Source organism: Chaetura pelagica, unplaced genomic scaffold (assembly GCF_000747805.2).
Source record: "Chaetura pelagica isolate M959 unplaced genomic scaffold, ChaPel_1.0 scaffold13, whole genome shotgun sequence".
Classification (NCBI taxonomy): domain Eukaryota; kingdom Metazoa; phylum Chordata; class Aves; order Apodiformes; family Apodidae; genus Chaetura; species Chaetura pelagica.
In genome coordinates, this window is record NW_009954543.1 from 4,297,570 (window position 1) to 4,321,388 (window position 23,819).

Consider the following 23,819-nt stretch of genomic DNA (forward strand, 5'->3'; position numbering starts at 1 on the left):
CTCAGCCAAACGATGGGTAGAAACCTCTCAAAGACACCACACATAGCACAACAGGACTGGCTAGTGCCTGTTCATTTCCCCTCAACTCACAGTTTCCACTGCAAGTCTTGCATCAAAGACTGCAATAAAATAATGATTGAAAAAAAAAAAAAATTAATCTTAGAAACAATAAAAAATGCCACCCCCACAATTAAGTTTTACAGTCCCGTTACCTCCTATTTTCAAATTAACAAAGCAACTTGAGAAGACCTCTTATTTTTAAAACATAAGAAATGCAATTGGTGACAAACCTGAAAAGTGCTTTGAGCAGTGGATGCATTCTTAAAAAGAATAATTCTGCACGTCAAATGTGAACCTATTCTTATGATATAATTTGCAAATCCCATTAAAGTTCCTATGTACCTTAAGGAAATATTCGCACTAACCTAAAGAGATAGTTGAACTTAAGGCCAGGATGTTAGATAGCTAAATACTTAAGAAAAAAAGTAAGTCTTTTTAGCACTGGGACAACATCAGGTAAGTGCAAGGATGAATATAAACTCCCCTACTTGTGCACTTACATTTGTTTACCTTGTGCCAGATACTTATTATTAACGCACCTCCCAATTCTAAATTTCGTAGCAACAATTACAGTTGAAAATAGTATTTTCAACTTCCAAAATTGCTTATTGTAAATTCCACCATCTGATGCTGCATTGAGTTGAGTACTTTAACAATAGGGGGAAAATACATCCAAACTAGTGTAATATTTTTTCTCAAAAGAGTTTGAGCATATAGGTAAAAGGTATTACTCCATCTCACTGCTTATTTCTCATTTCAAAGAAAACGTCAATAGCCTGACAAATTAGTCATATTTGATGCAAAAGTTTTCATCTAACATTAACTGCAGTTAATACTGTTGCTGGGCCGTGATGGGTTGCAATACGCATCACATGGAAGTTCAAAATCAATCCAATGCTGAAAAAAACCCCCATAAAACCTATAACCAAAACTAAAAATGGAAAAGCACCAACCCAGAGTTCCACTGCTTAACAGTTTAGTGCATGTGTAACACCAAAATGCAAGAACTACTGATTATATTTGCTCCAAAACTTACAGTGCATTTTCCGTATCTGCTATACTTTCTTCCATTTTCTGTTACTACGTAGAGGTAAATAAAGTTGTCATGGGATCCAACTGCAAGTAAGGTGCCATCTACAACACAAAATGTTGGATATAAATTAACAGAGTGCTTCCTAAATGTTATTTCAGATTTGTAACTAAGACAACAGTCTGAATCAAATGACTGCTTTGAATACTATTGAAGGATAAATAACTGTTTTCATTACATTGTTTTTCAGTCAGTATACATTTACTTTGTGGGTATGTTTTTTTGGAAAGTTCTGGTTTTTTTTAAAGTAAATGGACGTGGTATAAATCCTCAGATTGCACTGGATTTCTGGAAATTGTGGACAGGAGGCAGGCTTGAGTTTTCTGCATCACAGAAAACACAGAATAGTATTTACTCTATAGTTAGCTTAGCTTTGGAAGGGGAAGATTGCATATACATCAGCACAAAATAGTGTCTAAATAATAGTATAGCATTCAAACATTATTAACAGCTTTCTAATCTGCACTGTCTTCATCTAAAAAAAAAAAAAATGGTATGTGAGTTGCCTTGAATCAAGACCAAATGCCTCTAGTGTCAATGAACATCAATGCCTTAATACCAAATGCTGAACTTGGCAGATATGGCAGCAGCAGAGAAACATTTTGCCCACTGACATGGCATGTTATCAAAAATCAAACAAGAAACAGATTTACAAGACTGTTCTCCCATCCAGTTTTAACAGAGAAGAATCACATCCCCTGAAGATGTGTCCTGTCACATCTGAAGAGAACTAGCTTGGACATCACATAATTCCATAGCAAATGACAAACAGCTCTGAGTTTCAGAAAGACCTGAGTTTTGTATAACTAAACTCCAAAATTAACCAAGAAGAACAATAAAATATCACCAAGATGCTAAGCTTTTTACAGATTTTGTATTAAACTGTCAACTAATCAGTTGATAATTTATTTATTTTTTTCTAGGAGCAAAGCTAACATTTATTATAACAGCAAGTTAAAGACCAAGGAAAGGCTAGGAAAGGTGACTGTAATGTTTGCAGTCACAAAACTCCAAGATTTAGCATATACTAACAAATCTGTAACCAAGTATTCGGTTATATATTAAGCATCTTAAACAAGTTCTTTGAAAGCTCTGCCTTTTCTAGTGACTGAAGAGTAGTTCAACACTGTTTAACAGAACAGACATCTCATTTATCAGCAATTATTCTGAAAGTACATCTGCCTACCTACTGAGTAGCGCATCACTGAGAGCTGCTCGTTGCCATCAGTGTGTATTGAAACCAGATCCCTCGTTTCTGCATCCAAAACAAACCACCTAGAGAGAGGAGAATTCCAATGAGTATCACTTCCACTAAACAAAAAAGCAAGCAAAAAAGCAATAATCTCTGCCTGCCTTCATCTTCTCATGCTAGACCCTCAAGAGCAGCACACTGAACACCTGTTTTTAATGGAATGTTTTTCTGGTCCACAAAGCCATACAAGATTCTCAGAAGAATCTAAAAAAGATTCTAAATACAGCCCAATTTTTCACTCCCTCCCATGAACACTGTAGTAATCACCAACATGTCTACTGCATTATAAACATGCCACCAGATAGCTAATATGACTCCATCTTATCGCCCTGAAGCATTAAGGCTACAGCAGAATTTTAATCTATTACTTCTTCCCCATTTCAAAGGGCAGCTCTGATGTAAAAACTGATGTTTACATTTGCATGAAGTTAAAAAAAATAAATAAAAGCAGAAGTAGCAGGAGAGAGTGGAAAACATTTCCATACTAATTTAAACAAAAAGTATATTCTACTTGGTATTGTCTCCTCTGTCTCTGACACTTCTATGAAGAATTTTATCAAACTAAGATGGAATAACCATTTACTGAAATTTGATGGTTCATAACATGGCTTTTAAAAATTATTTCCTGCTTGGATTATTTACAACTAAGGTAATTAATTGCATTTTTTATTATATAAGGGTAACTTTTAACCTGCTGTGTTAGTTATAATGCATATGTAAAAAGCTCAGTGGCCCATTTACCAAAACGGCCACTGACAGCAAGACAGTCAAGATGGGCAGAATCTCAGCATTTCTGCAACAGTTCTGGTGCCCACCTAACTCCTAAATACAGTGAATAGTAACAAAACAAAGACAGTGAACATGGTTAAATACATTAAAGCTATACTCAGAACTTTATTTCTTTGCTCTGAACTTCTCACCTCACAACTGTGTGCATATGCCACAGCTGGGTTTCCGTCGCTAGTGGAAGTGAGTGGCAATTGCATCCACTGTCTCACAGTGACCTTGCTGGAACACCATGACAGCTAGGACCATTTATTCCATAACAAGCTTATGTAACCTAAAGTAAACTCCAGGAACAACCACGCACATCGCTATGGATGGAGATTCTAGCTCTCGTTGATCTAGTGTCCGGCAGTTAAGGTATCTGGAAAGTGGCCTGGTCCCAGTGGCTTACAACCAGCTTGTGGTTAGAGAACCACATAAAAGAAATTAAACAACATACACGTAAAAATCCCCAGCCCCACACGGCATGAAATGCTGAATAATCTGTGTGCAAAACAGATGAAAACCAGCTAATATGTTTGCACTGGACAGCAGTACAAACCACACACAGTTTCTCTGTTGTAATTCCCTGCTGAAAGCGGACTTTTTATTTCTTCCAATCTACACAAAGAAGCTTTTTGCAGGTTCTCTGAATACATTAAGAGTTCTAAGCTGCTACTTTGCTACTTAGTTCAAACTATGCCCCCCTTCAGCCCTGCCAAATGTTTCACTAAAATGTTACCTGGTTGATAAACTCTACAGAATCACAAAATGGTTTGGGTCAGAAGGGACCTTTAAAGATCATCTAGTTCCAACCCCCCTACCATGGGCTGGGACACCTCCCACTAGACCAAGTTGCTCTAAGCCCCATCCAACCTGGCCTTGAACACTTCCAGGGGTGGGGCACCCAAAACTTCCATGGGCAACCTGTGCCATTGTCTCACCACTCTCACAGGAAAGAGCTTCTTCCTGATGCCCAACCTAAATCTACCCTCTTTAATCTAACAACCATTCCCCTTTGTCCTCTTGCTACAAGTCCCTCTCCAGCTTTCCTATAGCCCATTCAGTTACCAGAAGGCCACTATAAGGTCTCACTTTGAGCCATCTCTTCTCCGGGCTGAAGAACCCCAAATCTTTCAGCCTTTGTAGGAGAGGTGCTCTAGCCCTCTGATCTTCTTTGTGTACCTCTCTCTGGACTTGCTCCAAGAGCTCCATGTTTTTCTTGTGCTGGGTGGCCCAGCACTGGATGCAGTGCTTGAGGTGAGGTCTCACAAGAACAGAGGGGGAGAATCTCCTCCCTTGACCTGCTGGCCACAATTCTTTTGATGCAGCCTGGGACATGGTTGGCTTTCTGGGCTGTAAGCACATGTTGTCAACTCATGCTATGCTTCTCATCAACCAACACCACCAAGTTATTCTCCTCAGGACTGTTCTCCATCCATTCTCTGCCCAGCCCGTGTTTGTGCTTGGGATTGCCCTGACTCGTGCAGGACCTTGCACTTGGTCTCACTGAACTTCATATAGTTTGCACAGGCCCACCTCTGACGCCTGTCAAGGTCTGACAAGGATGTAGACATTAAAGAACCAACCAAAATTAATTTTAAAAAGCCCAAAGATCCAAAGCCATAATAGGGTTTGGCAGGGGGAGAGCGAGAGGGCATCTATGCCATTTTGCCACCATAGAAAGAAAAACAATCACTCCATCATGACAATAAAACTGCTCTAAAAGTACACCCTGATGGAACAACAAGACAAGAGTGAAGAACATGCAGGGTGGCATCAATGAGTTGAAGAAAACTGGTTTTCAGGCCACACAGGAAGCTGGTCTGAAAGCCACTGCCCCACTGTTTCATTTTTATGTGTGTTTTCCTGAATCCAGACCAGGGTGGAAGCTCCTCACAGCTTTAAGCCCAGGTAGGCAAAACACCTCTTGTGCATACTCAGCAAAACAGGAGATAGGAAGACCTTTTGCCAGAAAACTTGGGCACTGTACAGTAAAATCTATTTATCTAGCAAGATGACACAGCACGATGCCTGTTTGTTTATCCTGAGCAGCGTAACTGCAGTGCTTGGGTATAAAAACTTCTGATGAGCACAGTAGCAACCAAAAGCAGCCTTCTTCCTCCACAAAGAGAATGGTTACCCCCATGTTCTCCCTCACAGGTGACCATGCTGCAGAGAGCTTCTTCAAGACAGCCAAAGGGAAACCTGAGCCATCTATGTCCCAAAATACACAACTAGGATGATGCTGCAGCAGAAACATGCTTCTTGAAGCTGGTCCTGAGACTGGCTCTTTGGGTTGGTCCTTTGAGTCTGTTCCCTGAACCAGGTCATCCTCCAGGTAATATTATTTAAAAATAAAAATATCCAATCTAAACTGCAACCAGAAAAACACAAAACCCCATCATCTTCTTTCTTTCATCATCTGAAAGCACAGAGGTGATATTGTAATGCTACCAACGCAAAACTGCTGGTGCTCTCACACATGCACATTGAACTTCATTTGGCAGCAGGGACAGCATTCAGTGACACCAGCCCTTCTCCAAAAATTGTACTGAACAGGAGTTCTTAGGAGCAATCTTAGCTGACTGAGGAAACAGTATGCTGTGACAATTTTGGTACTAATTTAAGAAAGCTAAGCGTAGGTCACATTTTAGTTCAGCTGTTTCTTAACGCTTCCACAAGCCAGTCTCCATGAAGGAGGTCTCCAGTCTAGCAGCTACGGCAGTTCATTGGCATGCCTCACACAGGCCTTTCTCATGAGCAGCTCTGGTCTACCTTGAGATTATGATGATTGGATCCATAGACTGGATGAAATAAATGGATGAGTGGTACCACAGTTGTAAGACAGTAGCTCTTTTGATTTGTCTGGGTTTTATTGACTTTCTCCCAATTATTAATGAGGATAATATGTTTGTGAGTTAACGTAAACAAAAGAGAACTTTTGCCATTCTTGTCTTAATTTTCTTAAAAAAAATACTAATAACTAAAAAAACAGCCCCTCCCTCCCCCTTAAACTACTCTCTTTTGGAAAACAAATTCTGATCCCTGACAGACATTTATTACTGATAATTCACAGCTGTGAATACTGAATTTTTCTGATTAAAACACCAGGGAAATGGTATCCCAAAGCAGTCATTTATTTTTGCACTTACACTTGCATTTCCCTCATTTAGTTAATACTGAACGTTAAATCTGCAAAGTATTAATCAGAATAAAGAAATCAACCCATCTTACGAGATGGTTCCCTGGGTTATTTAGGCTTCTTCATCTTAATATCACAACTGGTGATGAACAGGTATGAATCTCAACAGCAGTATTGACTGATTTATCTCCTTGGGGCTTTGGCTTATGCTGGTCTTGTCCTCCAGCCTTTAGTTTTCTTGAAAATATTCATTTTTTTGAAAGAGTCTTTTTTCTTCTGCAGTGCCTAGCACTCAAGATGTTCTAAATAATTAGTTACAGAAAGTCACTTCCCTGCAAATAATATGACTGGCAGCATGGCAAAATGATCTGCATAGTGCCTTGGAAAACACACTTTTTTTCGTAGGATTTCTGATTGCCAGCCCTTTTTAGCTTTTCAGCTGTGCTTTTTCAGCAAACAGCAGGATCCACAAAAAGTTTTAGTTCTCTTTAAAGAAGGCTTAATCACAGACAATCGATGATCAGGCACTGATATAAGTGGTTAACAAAACCTGCAGCAGACCACTTCCAGACAGCCCAAAAAGTGAAATGATACTGAGATACTTCTCATGGGAAGTTGTATTTGAAAAGTACACCAAAAACATGATGTGTTTGCTTGATAAAAACACACCACTGAGCAACAACCAAAAAGAATGGGAAGAGAGGTAGAAAATCCAGTTTTCTTCAGATGTCAGAATTTTAATCATCAAACCCAACTTTCTTAATGCTCCATTCCCTACCCCTATCTTATTGACCTCTGCACTGGAAGCAGAAAACACTAGAACAACAATAGTCACATCCAAGGTTTATCAAATTCTAAACAGATTAGACTAATTTAGTATTGGCTTTATGCATTTTGGGCTATGAATCAAGTAAGTTATTAAATATCTTGTCAAGGGCCTGAAACTATTTTCTCTCATACATTAATCAAGATACATCACGCAGCCCTCATTCCTTGGGAAGTAACTCCCTTGGACTGGATTATCTGGCTCAGAAAACACAGTGTAATGCTGCTGGTTAGGCAGTAAATTTAAAACTGTTCTGTTTATCTTGATTCACAACTCCATTTATTTCTCATACACTTGTACACTCAGCAGGCCTCATTTCAATTCAATTTCATTTGTATATATCAAACCTATCAATGAGTCATGCAATTTCAGAATGCAATGAAATATAATATAACTGCTCAGTTCCAAGAACAGTGAAAAAAACCCCAACAAAACAAAACAAAACAAAAAAACCCCTAAGGCCAGCATCATAAATTTATCTAACATGGTATGACCCAGTTACCTCAAGTAATTAAAAAAACAAAAATCTGTTGCATGTGACTCTTTTCCTGGGAGATGATACTAAGCCAGAGTTCGGATATGAATTTAACATTTTTCCACCACTAGAAGCCTGAGTTAAAGCATTTGGCTTGTGTTTTGATAGCTTTCAAACAAGCAACCATTTTAAGGATGAATGTGAAGTGCTCAACATTGCTTTAATACAGCAATGTGCCAGGTTGAACTGTCTTACATAAAAATCAAAATATTAGCCAGTTAACTTGCCTTTCTGTGTCTATTTAGAAGGTTGCCAGTGCATTTGATTTGGAAAAGAGAAAGATACATCTATTACAAACTAATGTCACACGCAATATATATAAAATATATGATACTTGCAAAAGCCAATGTGCAGTGCTCATAGAAACCCTCACAAAAAATAGTGTAAAAAACCCAAACAATCATGAAAGAGTGGTTAAAAAAACAAAACAGCCTAACAACAGTCAAAGAATACTTTCTGTCTTCATGTAACTCACTCTAAGGGAGATCCGTCCCCTTTCCCCAATTTTTTTAAGCTACTTAACTTCAGGCAAAAAGAATAACAAACAAATGATAAATAAATTCCAATATATAAGATGTCTAGTATCAAATGGTCTCCTTTAAACTTTCAAAATTCAATCAAAAAGTATTTACCTGCCCGAGTGCGTTCCTATGGCAACCACTGCTCCACTGGGATGGAAGTCAGCACAGTGCCCTGGTTCCTGAATGGAGAGGTACAGACATGTCATTCACCCGGCTGCTTCCTTAGGGTCAAACATCTTTCCTTGTACCAAAGCTACTCTAAAAGCCTGAGGTGAACTCACACAGTGAAAAACTAATTAGTTAGCAGCATGCTTACAACCATCCAATGGATTTTCTTTTAATTTTTCAGGGACAGGGATGACATGATGATCTTGCAAGGAAAAGGCCTACATTGCTCTGTAAAAGGATGCTTCTAATTGGATAGCAGGAGAGAATCAGCCAGAATAGGTAATGAACAATTACAGTATGGTAGGATTTCTCAAGCCAAAACTGTCCACATTTGTATGATACCCTCCTTGAACTGTCTGAATAACTGGGAAAAAGAACAACAGCACTGAGTTTAACTTGACTTGCATTGTTAGAATGGCATCAGACAATGGTAACCAGATTACAGCCTATACAATACCTGATTAGCCAGGTTAAGTTTACCAAAGCTCCCAAAGAGCTGGTTTTAATGCCATAATTACAGAATTTCTGCTTCTTTTGAATCACATGGGACAAGAGTGTTTTAGAAAATCAGTGCTTTTTCCTGTTTTCCCACTTTATATATAATGTTAAAGGGTTGACATACATCTAGCAGCCTGGTCCATTCCAGTGTGTGGTCCACAGAGTTCCACATACAGACTTGCCTATCTTGGGCACACGTTAAAAATAAGTTTTTGAAAGGATGGGATGCCAGTCCCCAGAGTTCATCTGTATGACCCTGGAGAGAAAACACACATGATTTAACAATGAATAAAGACTCTCTTCAAATAACACACCAGAGGCAAAGTCTTCACATTTTTGGGTTGAATTTAAAGAAGTTGTGCTTACCTGTACCTCTACTATGAAACCATCATTAAATGTTCCCCGCAAAACAAAGTTTCGTGAAGTACCCACTAAAAACTGATCTGCTTTTCCTTCTGCTACTGCTCTGATTGTTCCATACTGGTCAGGAACCTAGGAAAAGAAACACCTGTAAAGTCCCAACACGCTTCTTGATAGGTGCTTATATGTGGAGGCTAAAAATAGTGCACAATGACAGTACCAGAACTGCAGTTCCCCAGTAAAAAGGAATAATTATGCACACACTGGATCAGGACTTCACTCAAAATTCACAACCACAATGTTTTCATTTTAATAAGTCTTAGTTGAAAAAAAAAACCCAAATTAAATTACATGAATTTTTAAGCATCAAATACACTAGAAAAATGCACTCCACAACCTTACAACTCAGCATATAAGGACAGGAATGATACATAGTTACTTTTTTTTTGTTTCAAAACACATTGTGAAAATTAAGAAAATGTTGTAGCACACAGTAAATGCTTCCTGATTCTCTTAATGCTTCCTGATCAGCCTTAAGTAAATGTTCATATGCCTTATGTCAGCAACAACTCCAAATTTTATTGTTCACTGCATGCTTGAATTCTAATACACTGCTTTATTTCACAGTATGCAGGTGTTTGGTTTTCTAAATGTTATATCTTTGGAAAACACACTAACTTTAATATTAGCTACATGAGATAGAAAATCAATGCAATAATTCAGAAAGGCGTGTGCCAGGGTTCTGGCAATATTTCTCAAAACAAAAAATTAGCTTAAATACAACATTATTAACAAAAGGAAAACAGAGACACTAATATGACTAGTCTTAATTAAGCCTCAGAGTTATACATGATGTCAATGCTTACTTATTCTCAGACATGTTTTCTTAAGGCCAATTATTAGATTCAAGGTAATGACTATACATGTTAAGGGAAAAATGCTGCTAAAAATGGACACTAGGTAAGTGGAGTAAAGTATTATTAGAAGAACTGTTTGAGTACTACGTATTATTTCAAGAAGTCAACTTATTTCAGGGGAAAAAAACAGTATTTTAAAATCCACAATGTATCATTTTTTCCAGTTCATCTCCACTTATCTAAAATTGCCATGTAGCCAAATCACAAAGACATACATATTCAATAAACACCTGTTATAAGATAAAGCTAAAACAAGATTCTCAACATAGCTCATTAAGTCCCAGAGAACAACCGTATGTACCACGTCAATTGTTTGCCTTATGTAAAAAATTCTATTAAGAGTCCTCAAATCCTAGTAACATTGTCTTTCCCCAGACAAAAACACAGGCAATACTGAAGAATATCCTCAAAAAAGGGAGCCTTTTACAGGCTCATTTATAGGGTGAGAATGTAAACAATTTGTCATCCACTCAGGAAGACAGTAACCAGAAGATATTCTATCATCCTAACTACAGATCCTCCAAAGGGCAAAGAGGACTTTGTCTTGCTAGTCAATACTTTGCTCACAGTAATTTACTTGTCTCTTTCTTACCTCAATTTCCCTTTCAGGATTCAAATCATGATCCCACAGGATGATCTTTCGGTCTTTCCCACCTCCAGTTAGCAGCATCCCATTCCTCATTTGACACAGTGTGAACACACTGCCATCGTGAGCTTTGATTTGTTTGCTTATCTGATACACTCCTACATGCACACACAAAAAAATAAATAAGGAACACCACTTGTTTTTTCACCTGGGGTTGACAAGAAGCTGTTTCTTTTGGCAGAAGAATAAAGTAGCAGTGTAGAATAAATAATTACATTTGGACTGTCAGGCTATTAGGATTACATTAGTATTGCAAACACAAGGTGGTAGTGTTTTCTTACAGGATGATAAAAAAAAGGCTGCCTTTCTCAATAGAAATTTTTTTTTGAGATTGATTGCTCTACAACTTCTGAAAACAACAAGAACTATTTGCCAAATACAAGAGAAACCTTCCTTCACAGCTAATAAATATTATCAAGTAATTATCAGAAAAAGAATTGAAAGATACTTTATGAAAAGAAACTCAAAGACTTGCTGTCTATAGTCTTATGGGAATAAAAAATGAATTATTTATAGCAAAGTTTCCAGGATGCATGAACCTAGTATCTAATGCTGGATGTTGCCTCACTTAAAAATAGCACAACCAGCATTTGGCATCTATCAATATAGCAGCCTACCCAAAGGAAAACCCTATGAAGAATAAAAGAGATGAGAAAATTAAACAACAAAGACAGCAAAGGAAGTCTTTTGCATCCTCTTCAGATCTTCGTTTCAAAAGAACTGCTGTAGGAAAAAAGCAAGACTGCTGCTTTGAGACTTGTGTATTTTCAAACAGCAATCACAAAAACAGCCTAAAACACCACCAAAATAAATACTAGCTTAACTTCACTGACAGCCTATGGCTCAAGTCTGTTCCAGTCAACATGCTCTCACACTGTGAAAAAGATTTTAAGCAAGTCCTGTGACCAATCTAATGTCAAAAAACAACTGAAAAATCCCATATTTAGTTAAGTCAATGTAAATAAATGTTCTATTTGATATCTTTTAAGGTTATACTGGGAAAAAGTTATTTTTGCACAAGAACTTTAATACTGAACATTAGATAAGTTGTAAAATTACTTTTCCATAGCAGTTAGCTTGAATGAGAAGATTTACCTACAAAAACAGACATACCTTTGAAAATTTACTTTTTACATGAATGTTTTCCTGGCATACCATTTTAGACCAGAGCGTTTGAAATAGCTGCCAAGTAAAATAAATTATCCTTGAATTTATAAGTTACCTTAGGGCTTAACTGTGCCAGGTCTGCATATGCTGGGTAACAAATAATTTTCCCTTCTTTTTTACAAAAGTTTTCTCCTAAAGAGTAAGTTTAACACAAATTACAAAGAAAATAAGTTTTACAGTATATTTTACAGCCAAGACTGGAATATCTACTGAATCAGATACTGTTATTTGCATAACTGGTATAACTATGCTTTTTTCTTTTTTTACTTCACATATGAGTGCTACTAACATCAGCTTCAAACGCTTACTGGTATTCCTCTGAAACTGAGCATGGAACAGCATAAACCTTAAGAGGCAAAAGTAGCTTGCAAAATCCTCAAAGCAATCCTACAGCCTTTTTCAAATGACAGGATGAAAGGAAAGCTGATTAACTACACATTTTTTAAACGCAAAACATTTTGATAACGTAGTTTTCATTCACTTCAGGTACGGTCTTAATTATTCAGATTGCTATTCAGTCAGCATGCGACTTGAAGTACCACCAAGAAGCAAACAACCTTAGTTGGGCCTTTTTCCCTGTTCCTTTTCTAATGCAATCCTTTATGTTTCTCTTCTACAAACTATATAAAAACTGTGATTAACTATGAATGTATCTTACCTTTAGGTCCTTTTCCTGAAGTTGATTCTACAGTAGTTTTGCCCCATATAAGTATTATCCCACCTGAGTCTCCAGTGAGCACATCACCATTTCCCAAAAAAGCCAAGCACTGAACAAATTTGGGTTTTTCATATTTCTGAAACAAAATGAGCAAAAGAAAGGGATAACTGCTTGTATTTTTACGTAATTAGTATCATGTATCCACACCCATAGACCCTGAATACATTTAATCAGAATTTTTTAACCTTCGTTGTTTGTTTACCTCTCTGCTCAAACAGTACATGGTAAAAAGAGAGCAAACTTACAGAAAACATGAGCAGATCATTCCACTGATTTAAAAGTAACTTGATATCAAGACATTTCTTACCCCAAATATCCCTTGCTTCCTTGATAATGAATTGCCACTCCAGGTCCAGAAAAATATATGAGATTTTCCACATGTTATTATGGTATTTGCATCAGTTGGATGGAATTCTACAGCAAGAACAACTTCATTTGTAGTCTGAAATTATAATTGAAATAATATTTATTCATGGAGCACTAACTACTAAAAATACATGTGGAATCCCAAGTTTCAGAATACAGATACGAGGAACTACACAGCTCATTGTATGCTTGAAAGAATCCGCAAGTGTTCCGTTTTAAATCAACTGCCTGAATAATTGCACATACCATTTCATATATATATATTGATATTTTTACACTCATAGGAGATCTTTATAAAACTTCAGTAGAAGTCAGGGTTTTACATTCACTTTTAAAATCATAACAGCTTCTGCTCAGGAGTAGCTAAGAGTTCTGCCATGGAAAGTGAAAGATGTGTAAAGGCCACTTACTTGGGTTGAAAACCCTCCTTAGTTTTTACACAGACCAGTCTGCTATTCTGGATAACAAAATGTGACAGAAGCAAGTGAGACAATGGTAACATAGTAGGATTATATCCACCATTCTTTTTCCTCTGCTTTCCTCCTCACGAAGAAGAAAAAAAGAAGCCTTCAAAACTCAAAACTCTGAAACACAGGGTCCCACATTTGTATTTTTACTGGCTGCATATACTGTCACTGGATTACTTACACTTCAGTGAGTATTTTATCCTACACCAATAGGATTTTACAAACATAACAAGCTGATTGGTCATTTATCTAACTTCTAATGTATATTCAACCAAACTGCCTTTGAAGACAATCTGCCGGAGGCAAGGACTCCATGAAACACTTAAGTAAATGCATCAATGCATTTACTTCTGTGGGATTTAAGCTCATACTTTAAAGGAACATACATAAAAGTGCTGCTGAATCAGAACCCGTGGGAGTATCCTTTCCCACTCCACCATTTTTTGTTCACTTTAGGAAAACAACCTTCTTAAGTTTCGTTTCTTGTTAATGGCCGTATTTATTGAATTATGCTTTTCACACACAGTTTCCTCTGCATGTGCGGATCTGCTACATGCACAAAGAATTTGTAAAGTAAGGACTGAAAAATGTCATCAAGTTCAGATGGGAAGAGGTTTTGCACCCTAGTTCAAAGGATGGAACTCTGCTCCCAGTATCTATTGTGGAAGGTGGTGAAGATACTGCAAGATCAAGCCCTAAATATGAGTAAGTACTGAAGGGCTAGCTGTTCCTGACAATTTGTTTTTAGCCAATTCTGAAATACCATGGAACTCTCTGGGGGGTGAATACAGTCAAAACACAATAGCAATAAAATGTGAAATGCAAGGCTTATGCCAAATAGCTTTACAGTAATATAAGAAATAAAATAAAAATACGGACCTAGAATTATATTAAAACTTACAGAATCGAATATAATTAGTACTGGCCAAAATAAATTTTTTTTAAGGGTAAAACCAAGCTGATTCTATGATCTCAAATTGCAAGTTTGTAACCACATAGACATATATGTCTGTAGAGTATCCCACTTGTTGACCCATGATTAAAGAGAACTATAAAATACTCAGTTCCACATCCATTCCATATACATTACACGAAAACCAAGTGCTTACATTAACATCTCTGAACTCTTCTCATGGATCAGAAATTTAGGCTATGAAAGATAGAGGTAGGCAGGCAAGACTGCAATCTACAAAAGTACTAATGGACTTCAATGAGAAGAGACACATGTACCAAGAATCAATGTATGGAGCTTGATTCATACAAAAACGAAAATAAAGAATTACTAAAAATGTAACTTAAAAAAAAAAAAACAACAAACAACTAGAGATCGAATAATCACTTCAGTTTCTTAAAGTTCCCCAGGATTTTTAATTAGGAAAATATCAGAGAAATTGATTGGCTTTCAGTTATGAGTAAAATATCATTATAAGCACTCAAATATTGAAAATTCTTCCAATATACAAGTTGAGAATACATTTCTTTTGTGCCCTTACACGTCCGCAGCATTACACCATTGCAGTTTCCAAGTTAGATTAAATGCGTCTCATAAACTGCTGTATTTATGGGAATAAAACCGCTTGTATTTCAGAATATTAATTTGTGCAATATTTACCTTTATTTCTGCTATTTTTGATTTCCTCTGCCAATCCCATACAGTAAGCATATGCTCATTAGAGTCATCAACTACACACAAATGAGTACCAGAATCCTACAGGAAAAAGAAAAAATAAGAAGTGTTGTACTATCATACTGTATTTAGAAACAGGACAGGAGAGTAGTATATTAAAAACCACAAAAGTACAAACTTAAATTAATCAAGTCCTTTTTAAGCAAATTTAAGCTCAATATATCTGTTTTCTTTTCTCTTACAGATGGACAGATAAAATCTGGGACTTCATTTGGGAATAAGGATAAACTCACAAAAATGACTGTGCTTCAAATAATATTCTAGGAAAGCTTTAACAGCTTTAACAGCATCTTACCAAATCTACCCCTTTCAGTTTGTTTTTTTGGTGTTGGTTTTTTTTTTGTGGGCATTTTTGATTGATTTTTTTTCCTTGTTTGCAATATCATGCTAATCGCAAAGAGGTTCTTCCCTTTTTCTATTCTGCAAATAGGCTGTTTTTTTCCTCAGGTCTCAGAGCACGGACACACAGCTCCACTTGTGTTTCTTTCTTAAATGCAAAAAATTCCTTAGTGTTTTCTTTATTTTGTTTTTTAAAATGATGTAACATGTATTTATTAATCTTGAAATATATATATGTCTGAGTATAAAGTTGTATTAGAGCGACAGGCATGACAGTATTTCACAGTATTCGCTTTTATTTATGCTACTCTCTATTTGTGTTTTTAAAAAAATAAATTTTTTATTTACTGAAAGACAAAAGCTAGAGGAAACTAACTTAACAACACTTCAATGTGTACGTATTTATTTCAGATAGGTCACCCAGAAAGACTGTTACATCTCCATCCTTGAAAATACTCAAAACCTACTTGGACCAGAGCCCTGAGCAGCCTGCTCTGGCTGAGCCTGCTGTGAGCAGGACAGTGGATGAGCTGATCTCCAAATCTCCCTTCTCACCTCAGCTGTCCTGTGAATCCCCTCCTCTTTTAGCAAAATACAGTAGATGTTCTTTTTCTGAATATTTTATATGTACTAATTCTTCTTGCTGGGATGCAAGAATCACAGCCTGGGTTTTCAGGAGGCCTGATATGTATTAGTCCTTTGGCAAAAGTACAAAGGCAGCTTAAGGATTAAAATATATACATATTTTACACAAAAATAAACTCATTGCCAATTTTGAAATAAGACATTTATAAATGCTAAGTAGTTCACCTCCATTTGCTACTGATTTTTCTGATAAATCCTGTGACCCCAATACCAAGATGTTTTTTTAAGGTGTTTTTTTTCTTACATGTAAAAGTAAAGGCACAAACTGAACAACTTATTCTACAGGAAAAAAATAGTACAATATAATTATTTATTTTTTTTAATTTCCTGTTGGTGGATAAAAAACCCCTTACCCCAGCTGTGCAAGAAGAAAAGTTACCCTATCAGAACTCACTATAATTTGGTTTTCATGAACGTCACTAACAAACTTGCTTTTAACACACAAAACAAAAACCCAAGCCCCTCATAAAGAAAACCAAACCACCAAACCCAGCACAGACTTCAATTTCTAGGTAAGGCTTTTCTCGCCTGCTGTTTATTCACTGTGCTAGTTTGTTACCACAATTACATATGCAATTTCCTGTTTTACCAGCCAGCTCGCTGTCCGCTGTTTTTATAAAGCACACATAAGCTTTACTGACACACTTTTAGTACCAAAACAGATCAGCTAGAAAACTACCTGCAAAAAATCTCCAGAGATCTCCTTCCCATTTTAGCATCGGATCCCTCATTCAACACCCCAAACGATCACGCCCATCTTACCGCCTTTGAGAAGTCCAAACACCCCACTCCTCGTTCGAAAGTCCCGAGGCCGATAACCTGCAGCGTCACCAGGCTCACCGAGTCCCAAACCCTAACGTGGGGCTGCAGAGGCTGCGTGAAAAAGCAACGGGACAAACAGCGTCATCAACAGTGAAAGCAGCATCACGTGCAGGTGTCAAGGTTTGCTAAGCAGGGGCTACCTGATTTACAAAAAACTGCAGATTGAAATGCAGGATGACCTGTGCTAAAGATGCCACTGAGTGCTATCTTGAAGCTCAAAAGGTGAGAGTCAAGACAATCTTGCTCCCTGTGTCTGGGCTACAAACATGGCAGTGGTGCTGTTGAGGCTAGAAATCAGGTATGGTGGCATTTGGTAGTTGTGAAAATAAACCTTTTGCCCCATTTAAGTAACTGAACAAATAATGGAAGCGTCATCTTGCATTTCAGACCCCAGACCTAGCAATCTTGTACAACAACTGAAAATAATTATCAAACTTCAGGGTTTTTTTAATACATAAAATAGGAAAAAACACCCCAACACCCTGGTGCACCAAGTCCCCTAACCATCACCAACCACTCAGTTAAAATCTCCATGGTTATATTGCACACAAACACTATTCCCAAACCAGCTCATCTTCACAAATGTGAAACAATCACAAATACAGTGGAAATTGAGTTGGCTTAAGGCCAGCATTCACCAAAGAAAGTGATGACAAATCATTCCACTGATGAAAAAACAAACCACAAACCAACCAGCCCTAACAAGACAGTCAAATACTCAGTGGAAATCCTAACAGTGTCTAATACAAAAAAACACACATCAATTTCTTACAAAATTTAAGAAATTAATTTGGACATCTGAATAAGGGTTATATTTAACGTGTTTCTACACCTCATAGTTATCTTCCCCCCCCCTCTTTTTTTTCCTCTGTCTGCAACTTCATGAGGATAACCCAATTATTCCAATTCTGACAGTTCACCAATAGCCAGGGACAAGAGCATTTAAATGCTCTTTTGTAGGAAAGCTCGACACACCTTTCATGAATTCTCAAAAGTTGGTTGCCTATTTCATTAAGCTTTAAGAGTACAAAGACCCACAGAACTGGGGACTTGCTTTCCACTGACTCCACTTACTGAAAGAAATGAGACAGAAGTGATGTGGACTTATACATGAATTACAAGCTTCACATTTGCTTGCAGAATTAAAATTGAGTTCCTGTATCACAAATATAGGACTTTATGAGCTTCTGCTCTTTTTGATTTATGGCTGAATGATTAGTTGTTACTGTTGTTTGCTAAAGATATAGGCTGTTACCTTAGAAACAGCAAAATATCTCAGTAAATGCAGTGCATAAAATAAACTGCAAACAGAAGGTCACAGTGAGAATCAAAAAAAAACCCAACACTTTTTCCTAATTTTGAAAACAAGATACTACTGCTCAACAGCTCTATTACTTACCCTTCCATCTTTATCCACTCCAGCTAACTGTCCTGTTGCAATTCTAATTTTGTCTGGATGAACTGCAAGACTAAGACAGACAGAAATATGACTTGCTTTTGCTGTCGTAGGTCTTCAAAACTGAGAGGTTTTTTTGTATTATTTTTTTTTTCCTCAACAGAAGCCCATGAAGACACTTATGATCCTAAATCCCACTTTTAATGAGACAGCTTGAATGTTTTTCATCAGACTATTTAATTACACACTGTACTGGTGGGTAGATGGATGCTGGCACACAACCAGCTCCACATGTGCTCTGACAAATCAAAGTATATAGCAGTATATAGTACTGTACTACTACTCCTGAAGCACTATATCAGGAGTCCACTGTAACAAAACATACATTGTTTCATGATGAACATCCTAACATGCAGTTATGTGCTATATTTATTGACACTAAATACAGATAACATGAACCTGGGGGGAAAAAAAAAAAGCTGAAAAGTTGGCTGCAGGCATGTGCACCCAGGAGTCAGGGATTATTGCCACTTGAAATGACTTACTGACGTAATTGTACTAATGAAGTTCTCCAGTACAGTGCACTACTAGTGTAAGAACAAACCTGCTTTTACTTATCACTTTTTGCTTTGGAGCTAATATGAAAAAACAGATTTCAGAGTGCACATCCTCTTAGTCCTTGTGATTTTTTGGACTGACCTTCTTTTTGGCTTTATTTGTAAAATTACAGAAGTGAAAAAAGCCCTTGAAACAGGAAAGGAGGAGCAGGGGGGGGCCTGAAGAGCTTAGAATGACGGACACCAAAATAATTTACAATTCAGTCTAGTTTTTTGAATGAAAGTGAAGAACATAAAATTGACAGCATTCCTCCCATGGGAAGCAATTACAGTTCTCAAAGCTCAGCCACGAGAAAAGAGGTTTAGATGGCAACTCTTCTCCATTCAGTTACAGTAGGGAGCTTACGTTCACAATTACATTATGTACACTGTTCTTCAGACCAACACTGTGAAGTCAGCAACTGCCTTTATACCCACAATGACATTGGCTCGGGCTTCCCTGATTCTCTGGTTTTGCAAATATCTTTCTGATTTCCCAGACCATCTTTCTAGTTGGATGGGGAATCCACCAAAACATGACAAAAATCGTTGCTCAGTTTTCCCTCTTGTTTTCTAACTCACCTTTAAGACTACACCTTTGCCATACTGCCTGTAAGTCACTGATACAGAATTTCAATTTCTGGGACATGTGTTTAGAATAATTTACACAAAGATCCTTTCTCTAATCTGGCACTCTTAGATTGGCTGCCTATCCTGTTTTACTTTTAAGCCAGAAACCCTAAGCTAGCATGGACTGCTCTGTCACTGTTCATTTGTGCAATGTCTACTACCGAGAAATCTACTGAGACTGATGAAAAAGAAAGTAACTACAATTATGATGACATTAATGAGCTCATATACACATACAGTAAGAGAGAATACAAAATCCATTTCTGCATTATTACACATATACTCACATGCAATTGTTATATACTAACCATTTAACGCAGTCTGTGTGACCCAAGTAGTGTCGCTGAGTTCTCTCCTCATAGTTAAATAGTACCACCACTGATGCTATGAAATATACAATTTCTCCCGTAGGAAGGAGGTAAACATTGGCTCGACAGTCTCTTCCACGATATCCATATCTACACATTTATTTTTTTTTAAGTCAAGGTTTTCATAACCATTACACATCAGAAAAAACAAACCAACACAACTAAACCTTTTAAAAATTATTATTATTATTTAAAAAACATTTCCTAAAGAGTTCTCATGTCAGCAAATGCTCTTTATGTTTTTCCTCTGGAACTAAGCACAATTTCAGCAACACAGTTTAAATAAACAAACAAAAACAAATCCCATGTAATTGGACTTCAAGAAATCAAATCCCCTAAAAAGTAACGTTCATTGCTGTTAAAAATCCAGTATTAAGGCACACTGAAGTAAAACCAACACAGTGGTGTCATTTTATATAAATCTCCGTGTGAAGTTTCATTAGGTAATAGCAGGACTTACTGTGCTGGCTTAACATTTCTACAGCAACTGAGCTGTGTCTGCACCCGGGCACCCAAGTATTTCTTCCATTTGGCCTTTTATAGCAAGTATGTGAAAATTCCTAATGTCCTTCAGAAGAAGGTAAGCTTCTGCATAGCAGCTGCCAAGTTCAGGAAATATCTATTTAGACTGTTTTAGAGGATTGCAAAACCAAACAAAACTCAAAAGGAACTGACAGTGAAAAATATTCTAGCCAAATCCACCCCAAGTATATAAAATGGGTAATTTCTGTAGGAAACTTGCATGACTTCTAAAGACATTCAAAAGTTTTACACACTGTGAACCAACCTTGGATAGCACTAATCAAATGTTATGACAACTTATTATTTCTTTGAATCAAGTGGAGTTTTCTTCACATAGCTATTCATGTGAGTGCCTGTATTTCAATTCCCAGGGTCCCTACATACGATTAACATCAAAATTCAGACTTTAACAGTACCTCTGTAGCGTCAAAAAAATACCATTTTTCTGTTATGTCCTGCATTTTAGAGAGCCCCCCATCTTCATGGCCAACTAGTACACCTGCAACAGCAAGGGTAATATGGGAAATACATTAAGCAATGCTAGCTAGAGGATTCTGAGCCTTAGGTCCTGGTCAATCAGGTATATAAAGGAAGTCAAAGACCCACATGGAGAAAGCTGGATGGATGAAGCTGACCCTTTCTCATACATGACAACAGGTGCATTAGGGAATATGCAAACTCTTATCTCTTACACTGACCACCACCACCACACCATTTCCAGTGCCATCATTTCCCAGCAAGCTATCTTTCCTCTTTTGCAGTCCCATCAAATCACAGCACTGCTATACCACAGAAACACTTGTAAGGTTAAACACATGCTGTAACTAAACAGCAGTTCGGAGAGGGACACTGCATTCAGTTATCAACTAGATCACCTAAAGAGTACAGAAAAGAAAATAGCTTTGTATCTTGCTGACTTCCTTTTATTATAGAAGAACTCTGGCTCCTCTGAAGCAGATATTATTGACTGGCTTGTTTCGTAAGTGATATGAAGAGAAATGCTGACACAACACAATGCAGAGGGCAGGAAAAAAGCACGCCTATTTCTCCTCCACCACTGTTTACTTTCCCACTGAATTCTCCTCTTTCTTCTTTTAAACACTGATGGAACAAAAAAGAAAAACTTCAGAGAGGCCTTTTATAAAAAAAACAAATCAAAACAACCAGACCACGAAACTTTCAAAAACGACAGGCTACAAACCAATGAAAATATTTTTTCTATCCTGTGGCATGAAGAACACTCTTCTAAACGCATTCTCAAAGGAGAAAGGCAGATCTTGTTAACCTGCTGTATACAATAGGGAGTGTATTGATAAGAACTTATTAAGATTGACATCTTTGAACATTCATCCTAGAAAAGTGTTAATGATTTACGCAAACATGCCTTTCCATAGCAGAATTCTACTATGCAGAGATGAGGCTAAATATTTTGGCACCCACCACTGAGCTCTGAATTCATGAGGCTGCATGAAATGGTCACATTTTCTCAGTCCATTCCTATCCTGTACCTCTCCTACACAATAAAGAGCAAATACATTTTCTAGGAGTGTGCTTTTTAGGAGCATATAAAGGAACAACCTGCTTTGTGGGAGAAATTTTTTGCTTCGTTCATTCTCCATCCCAGACTATCTTGAGAGAAAATGAGAAGGGTTGTTGCTCCACAGCAGTTCTTCCCTTCTCCACAGACTCAGAACAAAGGAGCAGATACACTAATACAATAATTGATTGTCTCTCTCTACAGAAAAAGGGGTGTCACAACTCTGACACCCAATTTTCACTGAACTTCAACACGAAGATTTCATTGAGACTGATATTTCAACTAGGGAAATTTGGAGATAGTTGTCTTCATATTGTGAATGTTTCTCACCAATTACAGAGACTGCTTTTTCATAACATTTGATATGCATAACAGCTTTTAATTTTGGTGCTGTTTTGCTTGTTTGTTTGTTTTTAATTGGCTAAGAATAGCAGTGGCCCTCATGAAAAGTGATACAGCAGAGCTCAACAGTATATTTACTGCTGACTTCAATTATTCTTAGAAAGAAGAGTATCAGTGCTAAATGTAATCTGTAAGACAGACTCACAAACACCCTCCAGAAATTGAGCTCCTATCCGTTGAGAAAAAGAGACTATAAAGTCTATAAAGGCTGTCAACAGCAGCCCTGATTGTGACCTCTGCAGCTGCTAAATAAGTCTATTTCGCTATTACTAGGAATGCCAGATACACTTTAACTAGTTCTGAAGTACACTAGGGAAGACTGCACTACAAAGTGGGGATACCCTAACTACATTATTAAATTTACAGGAAACCACTCAGAAACCAGACACAGTCAAGAGCTCAGACTTCCCAATGAGCTGCTTTACCTTGTCAAGCAGCTTAGGTCTTAGGTCTTTCTTCAATTGACAGTAATCTGCAGAGCAGACAAAAGCCAAGTGTGTTCTGTTGAACCTACAGTACTGGATATCAGTACCTGAATGCACCTGTAGGACACAGCTGATCTAAAAAGGACACCTCCCTCCCAAATCAAACAAACAAACGAAAACAAAGAAAGAGCCCAAACAAAAAACCCACACCAAGAACCCTTCTGTTCTTGACTTGAAGTTGTTTATAATTGATCGGCGTTTTCCAAAACAATAATATTGAAGGAAAGCCTAATTAACAATCATCCAGAGGGCAGAAGAATTAAAGGTGCTCAAAGCAACACTTCCAGATTGAACAGTTCAACACTCAGTTGAGCTTTCAGTTGCAGAAAACTGACATTACTAAAATACTCTGTGAATCAGTGTCCCCATGCCTTTTTATTAAGATGCACAGCCTTTGGTTTGCCATCATATTTGAAAATTACAGCTGGCTTGCAGATTTCTTTCCCTTGCTAAACCTGTGCTTGAAGTACAAGATCTGCAGCTGCTGTGTCCTCTTACCTCCAAAACTGAAGAATAATTATGCAACTTCATAGAGACCAATAAGCTCTACCACTATATCCAAAAGATATCCTACACTCTGAACTATGATGGCATTTCCATAAACAGCTTCCAAAAACATATGGACAGTGTGTGCAGACTAGATTTATTTATTTTTTTTTAACTTTTATTAGCCTTGAGAAGGAAACTGGTTTAACCTGAATTTAAGGTCCTTGGACATTAAATTAGGATGTCCACACTGGGATTTGCACGTACTTAACTTAGGGTGTGATTTCATGATCATTTTTCATCAGTCCAAACTCCTCACTGCTGCTGAAAAAGTAGATCTGATCTTCCTCTACTATATCAGTTCTAGCCCTTGGATGTTTGTAGGGCAAATCAAATTAATTAA

The 23,819-nt window shown here is 37.3% G+C and overlaps 1 protein-coding gene across 1 annotated transcript in view; it reads right to left on the minus strand.

Annotated features, from left to right (window-relative positions):
- EML4 (echinoderm microtubule associated protein like 4) overlaps positions 1 to 23,819 on the minus strand; it is a 96,313-nt gene that overhangs the window by 11,302 nt on the left and 61,192 nt on the right. Inside the window, exons 11-22 of the mRNA XM_010004968.1 lie at positions 19,925 to 20,074; positions 18,394 to 18,463; positions 16,935 to 17,045; positions 15,114 to 15,209; positions 12,976 to 13,110; positions 12,609 to 12,744; positions 10,730 to 10,881; positions 9,227 to 9,352; positions 8,985 to 9,116; positions 8,306 to 8,373; positions 2,337 to 2,425; positions 1,097 to 1,194 (exon numbers count right to left, since the gene is read on the minus strand). Of these exons, the coding sequence (XP_010003270.1) occupies positions 1,097 to 1,194; positions 2,337 to 2,425; positions 8,306 to 8,373; positions 8,985 to 9,116; positions 9,227 to 9,352; positions 10,730 to 10,881; positions 12,609 to 12,744; positions 12,976 to 13,110; positions 15,114 to 15,209; positions 16,935 to 17,045; positions 18,394 to 18,463; positions 19,925 to 20,074 (1,363 nt within the window). The remainder of the gene's footprint in view (positions 1 to 1,096; positions 1,195 to 2,336; positions 2,426 to 8,305; positions 8,374 to 8,984; positions 9,117 to 9,226; positions 9,353 to 10,729; positions 10,882 to 12,608; positions 12,745 to 12,975; positions 13,111 to 15,113; positions 15,210 to 16,934; positions 17,046 to 18,393; positions 18,464 to 19,924; positions 20,075 to 23,819) is intronic.